Consider the following 12,216-nt stretch of genomic DNA (forward strand, 5'->3'; position numbering starts at 1 on the left):
GACGAGCTTGTAGAGAACCTTGAGAGCCGGGTGACGGGTGCTGTAGTCCAAGTCCTTGCTGCTGATTGGGAAGCTGACCCTGTCTTCTTGCCCAGAACGCCTCGATCTCTTGGTTTCGACGTTGATAGTGCTGCAACTCAGGAATAGTCAAGGTCCCTGAGAGCCCAGGTTCAGTGAAGTCGCCCGGGTTTGCGTAGAGCAGACGAGGGTCGATATCGTGGTTCGTGGGTGGTCTTGCTGTCATCGCGAAAGTTGATGTTCCTGGTTGATTATCCACAGATGAAGGGGAATAGTTTGGCACTGATATGTGCGTAAGTATCCACAATTAAGCAAAGAGTTCGCTGCAAAAGAGTCTACGGCCTATGTAGCAGTTGAAATTTGGACAGCGTAGAGGAATTGAGGGTGTATATATGACATTACCGAGATGAAGGAGCGGAAGTGTGAACAGTGTGGGTTGGATGTAGGGCTTAAATGGGGTGAAAAGCGTTGTGCTTGTGACGGTGTGGTAGCAAATCTGGTGAAAGCGCGTACATACCTCTCGCGTTTTCGGGCGCAATCTGCATGAGCCGTACACTTTCGTACTTCTTCCATGCTTCACTGGGCTGCGCATTGCGATGCAGCAGCTCGTAGGGTCCCTTTAGCTGCGCCCGCCGGATGAGAAACCTCGCCAGAGGCTGCAGGTTATCCGTGAGTCCATTAAGCTCGGCTGGGAGACCTTGGTGTCTACGTTCGATCGCGAAGAACACGCGCTCAAAAAAAAGATCGTCGCCGTCGATAGATGATTTCTGGAACGGATCAGCACCCCGGCGGCGGTCAAAGTGAACAAATGAGGGAACTTACGGGCTGGAAGCTAGAGGTCTCGAGCGCTCGCTGAACGTACGGCTCAATGTCGAGATCGTTACGCAACAAGTGCTTGAAGGCGTAGCGCAGGTAGGGTGTGAGGGTCTGCGCAACCCATTGCGGATAAACGGGGAGTATCGGAGCGCTCATTCTAGCGTTCCTGTGGCTGGGACAAAAGTCGTTGCGCGGTCAGTGAGGGGAAATGTTGAAAGCGGCAACGAGGATTTTAAGAAAGTGAAATCGTAGAGTATGCGAAACAGTTCACCGAATTCACCACGACAAAGCTGCGACAAGGATCGAACAAAGTGAAGGGCAGAGTATATGAGACAATTTCCCAGCTTCACCACGAGAACCAGCGACAAGAATTGATAATGCGAGATAGCCTACTGAGCTCATCTCGACTTCACCACGACTTCCGTAGACCTGAAGTGGGTGAGCTTTGCTCTATAGCATGTCGGAAGTTCGAGGTGAATGAGAACGACGATTGCCTTCGCCTACGAGCCGCACATTGCGCGAGAATAGCTTCGACCATGGCAAGCAATTCATGCAGATAGATCAGTCGTTCTTCTAGAGGCGTTGCTTGAAACTATCCGAAGTAGACTTGCAACTGGGTAGAGCGCGGATGAGGCTCAGCGAGAAGATGAGAATGGGGAATAGCGTGTACAATGTTTCGCATGCAGCAAGCAGATACAGCGCTGCGTCTATAGTACAAGCTATCGAGTATCCGAGTTGGCTGAAGTGATTTGAGATGAAGGTGGTTGAGGATGGATGGTCAAGCGCAGTCGCGTCCACATACGGGTAGGGGCGCGTCAGGGACGCGACTAACAAAAGCGGGGCGATGACGCACTCACTATCATCCGCCTGTCGTCAAACTCGCACCTCATTCACGCTCATCGACATTTTCAGTACGGATCTCTCGGGCCAAACATATGGCTCTTGCTCGTCGTATCTCGCAGCTTTGCATGCTGACGGGTTGTCTCAGACCCCACGGCGAAGCCAAGGCACCAACACGGCGCAGCGCAACTCGGGCGTATAATACGCACATATACACGTCCTTCTTCTTGGCTACCGTCGATCGCATCCAGCGAGTACTTATTCACTGCGTAAGCTTTCAGTGTGGGCAGATCAACAGTGCCGTCTAGGGAAGAACATCGTATGGCTGTATGGCTACTTTTCCTCTCGACAAGAGAGAGCCATATCAGCACAGCTATGCTCAAAGACTCGGCTACCTGGGTCTTGGCCCTTCTTTGTCAGACCGGGTCATTCGTAGGATTAGCGTTACTCTGATCTAGCGGCGAGGAGAGACAATGGATGACGGCGTGGGGCGTAGTCGACTTTCACTTTTTTTAGCCAGCCACTGACACAAAGACGCGACACTCCACCGGCCACACCATGTTTCTTGACCACTCCATGAGGATAAGCTGAGAAGGAAATCGATGTTTGGCCACAGTTCGGGTCCTGCACGAAGGCAAGAAAGACGCTTCATTGGTACCAGCTATGCAAGGAGGGAAAGTTGAGTGAGACTACCAGTGTATAGTTATGTACGCGAATATTTACTCTCCGCTGCGATTTCACTCCAAGTTCACTTGGCCATTCCGCCACAATCTCGTTTCCCATAAAGTGACGACTCTGACTTCCTCGACTATTCTAAGCATCTCCCAAACAACCACCGAGTACACCAATTTACTTCCTCTCGAAACACCAAGTCAAGATGAAGTTCGCCCTCTTCATCAGTACCTTGCTCTACACTGTCACTGTTCTAGCCGCTCCTGGAGCTGTACGTCTCTCCATACCTTCAGCCTAGAGACTTCGTTGACACCATCCTACCAGGTCTCCCTCAAGCGTTCCTTCAAGACCATTGCAGTCCGCGACGGCGATAACGTCGAGGGTACTGTGCAAGTTGCCTGTATCGAGTGTCCATGTGGAGTAAGTCTCCTCATCGTCGGCCTTTTCCTCTGCAAGGGCGGCGCATGGAGTATTATCAAGATTCACTGACGGCGCCTCCAGGGCTTTACTGGCGCTTGTGAATGCGTCTCGGGGGGATGCTGCTGTGATGATGACGGCCATGTCGAGGTGCCTGAGGGTGGCTGGAAGGCTTAGACAACGGCCGTGGCCAGCGCCCTAGCAATCGTTGTCCAGTCTTTAGTTTAGCTGTCATTTCTTTTCACGATGGCCTCAGGCAGTATACCGTCTTGAATATGATGGTGGGTACTGCTGCTTGCATCACTCTATTGTTACGAGACGAGTGGACAGCGAAATTGGAAACATCTCCTTGATTGAGTCTCAGGCATTGTCACTGCCTAGTCATATAGTTTGAGACATATATCCATGATCCTTGAATCCTGTCATTTGCCGTGAAGTCGTACATCCATCCCTTATACATCCACATGCTTGCACCCCAGAAGACTTCACTCAGGGTGCGTCCATTCCGGTCTTGTAGTGACAAAGTAGCCCTCAAGAACGAGGCCAGGTGCAGTTCTTCTGGAGACAGCAGCCGTTGACGACACATGTGCAGCCACCGTAGAAACCCTAGACGCATATTTATCAGCCAGGTACAGTATCGTTCGTTCTGCGATAGATAGCAGAGGAGATAACTTACGTTGCATGGACACTCGACACATGCCGTGAGAGTATCGGCGACTGTGGCACCGCCGCCATCAACGCCAGTGTCGGCCTCGATGAAGGAGCGCTTGAGGGAGATCTTTGGGAAGTGACTGTCAGTAATAGTATCAAACAGGATGATGGTACATGGGGATTAGAACTTACAGCTCCAGGGGCGGCCATGGTTGTTCCGAAGAGGAAAGTGGCGATGATGGTGGTAGCCTTCATGTCTGCGACTTGGTGCTTGGTTGCTGGATGTAATGGAGATTGCGGTACTGAGTGTGATGGAAAGTCTGAAGCAGTTGATGATTGTGAGCGAAAGCAAGGTGTGGATCTTCAGCAAGGAGAAGAAACGGGGGATTATATGCTGTGTGCGACTGCTTCCCCAGAATGCGGGTAGCTAGCGTAGAAACTTCATACAGCAAGCACGCCCGCGTTGAGCCTGTTGAGCCTGTTGAGCTTGGACTTTTCAGTCTTCTAGACCGCTAAGGGCTGTTATCCTCACCCGGTAGGAGATAAATGTGCTCACGGCAGGAGGCGACTATGCGATTGCGCCTTCCAGACTGCGTCGGCCTGCCACGCATCCCGAGGTCGCTCCTGAAAAGGCCGGCCTGGAGCTGGAGCTTTAGTCTCCATCGTGACAGGTCTATAAATCCCCACTGGAGGAGCCACTTCAAGGATGCTCTAAGAGTTCCTGTAATTTCCAAGCTCTTACTGAGTCCTTCCAATCGTGCCTGCTCTGGCAATGTAAAGTAGTTCAAAATGTGTCTTGAGCTGATCCTAAAGTCATTCTCCTTAACTTCGGCTAAGAAGATTACGAGACTGATACAGCAACGAAGTAGGTAATGTAGTCGACCAGCGCGACTTCGCGTAGATACCATTCGCGAGACGAACTCAACGTAATTCAAGACAAAAGAAATGATTTCTACAAATGAGACAACATGGAGAGCGGTGTTACTCGACGAGAGCCCGATTTTTTGCAGCATGTTCAAGAAGGCAAACAAATAAAGGAGGTGCTGGAGCAAGTAAGTCCGATTGGGTGGCTTGTCAGCTTTGGATAGGGATTGGTATGGAGATGAAGATAGTGTCAGTCGATTGAATCTTTGAGGGACGAAGGATAACGCCGTTGTGTTTTTTGTTCGCTGCGGGGTCAAGTCGAATAGAAAGTAAAGAGAGTGGAGTGGTGGTTGCGACTAACTGCCCAGGTGCCAGCACGTGCCGCGTGCGCGAAGACAGCCGTCCGGGGTCGTTTCGTGGCCACCTGGGCAAACTTCGCGCTCTCGTTGCCTACTATCAGATATCTGTGCATGCCCATGTCCCATGGACTCATCAAGCGGCGTGTCTTCCTCATGCAGCAAAAACGTCTGAACGGTCTAGCCTCTGCGCTGCAGGGTCCGGCACCTGATAGCTTCACGTCGACGTCATCATGCCGAAACCGCGACGCGCAACGCCTTTCTCAACAGGCTGTCGCCGCCAGCGAGGACGATAGACCACCTCCAATATGAGACTGTGATCTCTACGACACTAACATTTAGCCTCTGCTAACATTGCATGCCTCTCTGGATCACGTCGGCCTGCCCGCATTCCAGCCATTACCCAGTCACGTCTCTCGAGTTGCGCGCATCGCTTGCGGCAGACCCATCGCAAATATGTCGACTGATACAAAGCAGCAAAAGAACGCCAAGTTCGGTCATCTGCCTCTTTCTACGTCTGGACCACAGGAGACTAGCCTGACTGTACTACACGCCCACCCACTCTAGTAGCCATACGACTAACACACTGTCCAGGGCAATGCACTTCTACGAACACCCTACTTCAACAAGGGCTCGGCCTTCACCAAAGAAGAGCGCGATGTCTTCAAGCTTCATGGGCTCCTTCCCACCAACGTCCAGACCCTCGACGAGCAGGTCAAGCGCGCATACGCCCAGTACTGCTCCCGACCGAATGACCTCGCCAAGAACACCTTCATGACGAGTCTGAAGGAGCAGAACGAAGTATTATACTACAGGGTATGCGACGGTTGATGGTGTCGGTCATGGCATGGCATGGCTGACGGCTGCAGCTCATCCTCGACCACCTCAAGGAGATGTTTTCGGTCATCTATACCCCCACTGAGGGCGAGGCCATTGCCGACTATTCCAAGATCTTCCGGCGACCTGAAGGTTGCTTCCTCAACATCGACGATGCAGACCGCGTCGAGGACGATATCAAGCAATGGGGAAATCCCGACGATATCGATGTGATAGTCGTGAGCGACGGGCAACAGATACTCGGCATTGGCGATCAGGGTGTAGGAGCCATCCTCATCAGCATAGCGAAGCTCGTCATCTACACTCTGTGCGCAGGTATACATCCTTCGCGAACACTCCCTGTGGTCCTTGACTGCGGCACCGATGTCAGTAGAGAGACCCCAATCAGATGCGCATTGCTAACGAGAGTAGAACAGAGACCTTCTCAACGACGAGCTTTATCTTGGCATGCGAAAAGAGCGAGTATACGGCGAGCGATACGATGACTTCGTCGACAAGTTCGTAAAGGCTGCGAGAAAACACTACCCCAAAGCCTACATCCACTTCGAGGATTTCGGATTGAACAACGCGCGAAGGATTCTGGACAAATACACGCCTGAGATCGCATGTTTCAATGACGACGTACAAGGCACCGGCTGCGTAACGCTTGCAGCCATCATGGCAGCTTTCAAAGTGAGCGGAACCAAATGGGAAGATGCTCGCTTTGTCATGTTTGGCTCGGGATCAGCAGGCACGGGAATTGCAGACCAGATCCAAGATGCCATCGTCCAGAACACCGGAAAGTCGAAGGAAGAAGCTGGACGCCAAATTTGGTATGCTTCTTTAATCACTCGATCGACGAGCCCACGCTGACCCCAGTATAGGTGCGTCGACAAGCCTGGTCTGCTTTTACAAGGCAAGAAGGATCAGCTCACTCCGGCCCAACTTCCGTTTGCGCGAGAGGACAAGGAGTGGGAGGGCAAAGAACATGGCGATCTTCTGTCCGTCATCAAGGAGGTGAAGCCACACGTTCTCATCGGTACCTCGACCAAGCCAGGTTCGTTCTCAGAAGACGTCGTTCGAGAGATGGCGAAGCACGTCGAGCGCCCTGTCATATTCCCACTATCGAACCCAACCAAACTCCATGAGGCCAAGCCGCAGGATCTATTCGACTGGACCGATGGCAAAGCGCTGGTGGCAACCGGTTCGCCATTTCCACCGGTCAAGCACAATGGCAATGAATACGATATCTGTGAGTCTACAATTTTCGTTCCGTAATGATGTTGCTGACCGCTCCAAGCTGAATGTAACAACTCGGTAACGTTCCCTGGCATCGGCCTCGGTGCTGTCCTCTCCCGAACCCGCCTTATGACTCCCGCTCTCCTCGTCGCAGCTGTACAAGCCCTTGCCTCGGAGGCTCCTGTTCTGAACAACCGCGGAGCCGGTCTCTTACCAGACGTCGAAGACGTGCGAGAAATTAGCGTCCAGATTGCGAAGAGTGTGATCAAGAAGGCTGTGGAGGATAATCTGGCCCAAGAGAAGGATATACCAAGTGGCGATGCAGATCTAGAGGAGTGGATCAGAGAGCAGATGTGGGATGCAAAATATCGTCCGTTGAAGTTGGTCGAACACAGCAATGCGACTGCACATGCGAGAGGAGAAGCAGGCACAGCGAGTGGGCAAAGAGAAGCAAAGCACTAATGGTAGAGGGACATACATTGCCTGACTCTGTGTCACCAATCTGATGTATCTTCTCGCCCAGTGGTCCTCTCTTTCTCATTCAATCATGACATCGAAACAAGTACTGTACTTGTTCGCACCATCAAAATTCCACACCCATACCATCATATGCCGACCCTTCTCCATACACTCTGGCCTATACCAGAACGTTAGCAGGGAACTCCTCCGATCACATCTGTCCCCGCTCCTAACAAAACAGCACCAACGAAAAGAAGATGGACTTACAAATGTACCGTTTGCCAATTTCCCTTATCTTGCAGCGCCGGCGGCGCCGTAATCTTCAAGTCCGCCGGATACGCAAAGCTCTCTTCACTAAACCCATTATCCTGCACAAGACTCTCTTTTGTTAATTCCTTCACATCCACAATCTCCTTTTCTTTACTACCAGCCCAGTACACGGAGACCCTTCCCGGATCGCCCTTTTCCACGCCACCGAAATTACCCCGGCTGTGTCCGTTGCCACCAAACATGAGTGTTATGGATGACCCGGGTGCGGCAGTCGCCATTGGGGCCGGCGCGTCGTGGTGGGGTGGCTTGCTACCAGGTTCTTGCGGGATCGTAGGAGTTAGGTATTGGGCTGGCGCGCGTTGGCGGGGGTGGCAGGCGTGCGTGTCGCCCTTTGAGGCTGCGGCGGGGAGATCCCATAAATCTGGATGTTGTTAGTGGGGATGTGTAAGAGAGGAGGAGGAGGGGTACACGAACATTCTATGCCTTCGTCTCTCCAATCGCCTGGGTTCTGCTTTGCGCGCGGCCAGCCGTGGCATAGGTGTGCGAAACCCGGCATGCTGTGAGAGCGTTAATTTCCTTCAATTGTACGTGTGAGCAGAGGGTATATACATACAGCGGATCAACCGGCGCCTGTGGCGTTGCAAGTGCCGCAGCTGCCATGTCGGCTTTTATACCGGTGTTGTTGTGGTTGGTGCAATGCAGCCATGAGTGTGCTGAGGCTGTGGTGAACAGCGTTATCGCTGTTGCTAGAATGATCAGCTTCATGCTTCTTGGAGGTAAAGAGTACTCGGTAGGAATGGGAATATGCGAAGAAGAGAGAAACTGGGGATACGTAGATATGGTACTCGAGGTTTGAAATGGGTGGCAACGAAGTGCCGCTATATAGCGGAGACTTATTGAATCCTAGTGTTTTGTTCGTGGACACGGTATTGATGGGGACGTATGTGATCATACAGATCGTGACTTCGGTATTGACAATATTCGCATGGCTGGCATTGTTGATCACGAAATTGGTTAAAGGAACCGTAGCGCGCCCTAAGAGGGGGTTAAAGTAATCTTAATAGCAAATTAAAGCCTTAAAAGGCTGTTAGGGGCCTATTATCTAAAGTTGTGCTATTAAAAGCCTATTATTACTAATATTATAACATAAAATAATAGCTTTTATAGAGCTATTATACCTTGCTATTAATAGCTTATAGCTACCTTTTACATAAAGATACTTATTCTACCTATAATAGAGGTTACTTTTAACTACTTTTATATTAAATTCTAGTAAATTCTAGTAAATTCTAGTAAAGTATGCTAAGAATTACCTATGTAAGTAGTATTAGAGAAGTAAATGTTTCTTAAATTTAGCTATAAGTATACTTAGAAAGTACAGCGCGTTAGTATTAATTAGATATAGCTACTTCTAACGTCTCTAGTTACTATTATTATTAGTAGCGAGGTCTCTATTACTACTATTACTACTATTACTACCTTTCTACGTTAGAATAGAAGAAGCTACCTCTTTTTTAATATTGTTAAAAATTTAATATCGCTTAAAATTTAATATTAATTACACCTCTAATAGCTTTTACTTATAAATAAAAAATAGGGACCTATCGCGCGCGAAGACTATCTTAGAAAATTTAGGTATCCTTATAATATCCTACCTCTAACAACCCCTCTACGGTGCGCGCGACGGAAATACATCACAATAGCATTGTGCGTGGCGTTTCTGCATGGGTACGATCAACATTGAAGGAAAAGACATTGAGAAGAGGTATGTCAGAGACATGCTAGTCGAACACTCAATGTTTCGCTGGCAGCACACCTGGGCATTGAAGCGCCAAAAGTGAGTAATCCAAACGACTATCATTGATCACATGATCCGCCAGTTGACGCCAAACTCTGAACAACAAAACCCTCTATCACAAGTTCCATAGCATGACACTTCTACTTTTTCGATTCTCTCTTTTCCGCTTCAGGTCTCCGTTCCTTCAAAACTGCACCGTGTTCGCATCTTCATATTCCAATCTTGTATCCTTCACGCCGCCAGCGGCCATCACAGTCTGTTTCCCCAGCGACAGCAATGTCTTCCCAACAATCCTCTTAATAACGAACCACGTAATAGAGCTCAGCCCCACAGTCCAGTCTTTGTAGAAGCGCAAAACGTGCATAACGTACATATGCACGAAATTGTCGTTAACTTCCTCGCCAGACATAGCTTCGTATGCAGCCTGCGCGATACGCACCATAAGCCGAGAAGTAATCTGGAAGCACAAAGTCTCAAGGGCGAACGCACCCCACCTCTTGAATAGCCTGGGTCCAGTATCTCCCAACGCCTCGCGGAATGTGCGTCGGGGTTGATATGCCGACTCGCGATACGTGGTGTGCAAGCATTGTCTTCTACGTCGTCCTGGGTCTGTCGCGCTTGGAAACCATGTCGATGGCAAGAAGAGAGTCAATCCGGGGAAGGTGATGTTGATTGGGCCCAATGTTGCTGGAGCTTTTTGCTGGGCAATAGGTTCGCCGGGGACACTTGAGAAGGTGGATGAGCGACGGTAGAGACCTTCCTCTGGATCGTTTTCGTAATTTACGGAGTGCAGTGTGGATTTCTCTGGTGTGAGCATCATGTGCACGTAGGGGATCGCAAAGGTGAGTGCGAGAAGGAAGGGTAGGCGAACGGTGATTTCGAAGAGGAAAAGGGTAAAGATTACGGCTACTAGGATGTGGAGCTGATAATAGTTAGTGATGCGACTCTAATTATTCTGGTTGAGGGAATTTTTCTTACCGCATACGATTTGAAGAGTTGAGGTAAAGATTGTTGGCTGTCTTCGAACAGGCTCTTGCACTGCGATATTGAGTCCAGAGGTTCGCTCCCATGTCTCGAACCGCGGCTTTCGCTCGCAGTGATCTGGCTCGATGAATCTTCGGCGTCATAGTAACAAGTTTGATCTAAGGAGGGCAGGTCCCGAGATTGGCTGATGCTTCCTAGTCTTTGCTGGCTTGAGTGCACTTGGCTGGGTGCGTAATCATGCGATTGTAACGGCATGTTTCTAGATTCGTCGCAGGCGTCGTGCTATACTTTGGCAGATTAGAGAAGTTGTTTAAGCTGTGTGTAGCCTGGAGTGGGTGTGCTTGTGATGTTTGTAGTGGAGCAGAAAGCGGACAAAGAATTGCACTCAACGTCCCGATGTGAAAGGCCGCACACGACAATGCAGACTGACGACAATGGCACAAAGAAGCACTCCTCGTGATCTGTAAAGATGCTTGTATGGATGAGTTGCTCAATGATGAGTTTGTTGGATGTGTGTACGTGGGACGACAACGTGAAGAGCAGTTACGACTGCGAAGATCGGACCTGGCGTTGCAAGAATTGATGACGATGACCAGTTTGGGTATATAAGAGGATGTACAAAAGTGTTCGAGAAAACGCTATCATCGCGGTCGCTCGTAAAGTCCGTCGCCGTTCGCCATTACCGTGCTACCGCACATAATCCCGTCGTTAAACGCTTTCCCGCGCCTCGGTCTCCCATATCAGGAACTTTACATTATGTTCGTAATCCTCATTGTTGTAATAGTGACCACCGATAGCGTGATCTAACAGTTCCCTCGCGAAGTAATCGTCTTGTCGTCTTATGAATTTGCAGAACTCTTCGTACTCCCTCCCCAGCACGAATTGAACAAAGCATTCATTCATGACGAATTTGGTGGCATGCGCAATTTCCTCGATGTCTTTCATAGATGGACTGACGACTTGAGACAAGAAGGACGAGATCGCCGCAGTTGTTGCGGAGCCGCTCAGGGATGCAAGATAGGCGAAGACAGTGGTTATGCCACGCTCTCCGAACGACGATCGTATCCGGTCTTCGCGGTCTTGGCTCGTTCGGATTTCAGCCAGTACAATCAGAGTCCTGCTCCCCAGGCGCTCCACATCGATGTGATATGAGTTCTTTTTCTTGCAATCCGGACCGTTCCGCGCATGTGCGTTCACCCCCGCATCGTGAAAATCGATTTTGAGGGCCGGGGTTGCGTTATTCGCTATCAGGTGCCGGTTGAGGTAAGCCACAAAGTGGTTTCGCAGACTATGCGTGGCCGTAGGGACTTTTTCGGATAGCACGGCAACTGCGAAGTCGTCTGTAGGGTTCGAGATGGTGGGAATGAAGGCTCGAGCTAGGTCCGTGCCCAAGCGATGCGCTAGTCGGTCGTCGCCAAATACATATTTCTGGTAGTCCTTGAGGGAAAATGGAAACGCCGTCTCGTCGCGGCCGACGATGTTGTGCAGCGAGAAGACATCCTGAACCATTGAGACTCGAGGGATGCGAGACCCTAAAAGATGGAATTTCGTGGGTCAAAGAGAGTGCGCGAGCATTTTGAGGTCCGCTGGCCGTGTAGTTAGCGGCGACCACCGTCTGGATTTCGACCTGCCAAGAACGGGGCTGTGTAAATGTCACTCTTCTCGAAACCGCCCGTCTTTGACTAAAATGCCGCACAACACGTCATATGCCAGCCTCTCCGATGGACTTGGATTTATGGTAGGTTGAAGCTCCATGTTGATATCCGGATCATTGCAGATCAATGCTGCCGACTGTGCGACGAGGGGCGAGTGCCGCGTGTCGCTCTTGCCCTGTCACATGTCACCCACTGAAAACTGTCTACAGGGCTGAAAGTGCAGTGTGCGCGGTGGGAGCGAAGGCGACTGCCATCAAAAAGCAGTGTCTCCGAGCGCTAGATGACAGTGAGAAGTTTGGAAGCGCCGTCGGAACAGGAACCGCCAGACAGAATAGGTTAACAGGTGCGGAATGATTGCTGC

General features: G+C 50.5%; 5 protein-coding genes across 5 annotated transcripts; 1 reads left to right on the top strand and 4 right to left on the bottom strand.

Moving 5' to 3' along the window:
* Positions 1-2,591: 2,591 nt before the first annotated feature.
* On the bottom strand, positions 2,592-2,907 carry J4E79_001522 (uncharacterized protein; the record flags this gene model as incomplete). Its single annotated transcript, XM_049350431.1, has 2 exons — positions 2,592-2,615; positions 2,668-2,907. 2 exons carry the CDS (start codon positions 2,905-2,907, stop codon positions 2,592-2,594), a joined length of 264 nt encoding a protein of 87 aa, XP_049215590.1.
* Positions 2,908-3,294: 387 nt separating this feature from the next.
* J4E79_001523 (uncharacterized protein) lies at positions 3,295-3,669 on the bottom strand (the record flags this gene model as incomplete). The annotated part of the gene is made up of 3 exons (XM_049350432.1): positions 3,295-3,369; positions 3,440-3,541; positions 3,607-3,669. 3 exons carry the CDS (start codon positions 3,667-3,669, stop codon positions 3,295-3,297), a joined length of 240 nt encoding a protein of 79 aa, XP_049215591.1.
* Positions 3,670-5,090: 1,421 nt separating this feature from the next.
* On the top strand, positions 5,091-7,151 carry J4E79_001524 (uncharacterized protein; the record flags this gene model as incomplete). The annotated part of the gene is made up of 6 exons (XM_049350433.1): positions 5,091-5,177; positions 5,229-5,450; positions 5,504-5,836; positions 5,883-6,283; positions 6,335-6,702; positions 6,751-7,151. 6 exons carry the CDS (start codon positions 5,091-5,093, stop codon positions 7,149-7,151), a joined length of 1,812 nt encoding a protein of 603 aa, XP_049215592.1.
* A 260-nt stretch (positions 7,152-7,411) lies between these two features.
* J4E79_001525 (uncharacterized protein) lies at positions 7,412-7,974 on the bottom strand (the record flags this gene model as incomplete). Its single annotated transcript, XM_049350434.1, has 2 exons — positions 7,412-7,839; positions 7,893-7,974. 2 exons carry the CDS (start codon positions 7,972-7,974, stop codon positions 7,412-7,414), a joined length of 510 nt encoding a protein of 169 aa, XP_049215593.1.
* Positions 7,975-10,908: 2,934 nt separating this feature from the next.
* J4E79_001526 (uncharacterized protein) lies at positions 10,909-11,709 on the bottom strand (the record flags this gene model as incomplete). Its single annotated transcript, XM_049350435.1, has 1 exon — positions 10,909-11,709. The coding sequence occupies one exon, from the start codon at positions 11,707-11,709 to the stop codon at positions 10,909-10,911; it is 801 nt and encodes a 266-aa protein (XP_049215594.1).
* Positions 11,710-12,216: the final 507 nt, after the last annotated feature.

Source organism: Alternaria viburni, assembly GCF_023758015.1.
Source record: "Alternaria viburni strain BMP 2772 chromosome Unknown scaffold_2, whole genome shotgun sequence".
Lineage (NCBI taxonomy): Eukaryota > Fungi > Ascomycota > Dothideomycetes > Pleosporales > Pleosporaceae > Alternaria > Alternaria viburni.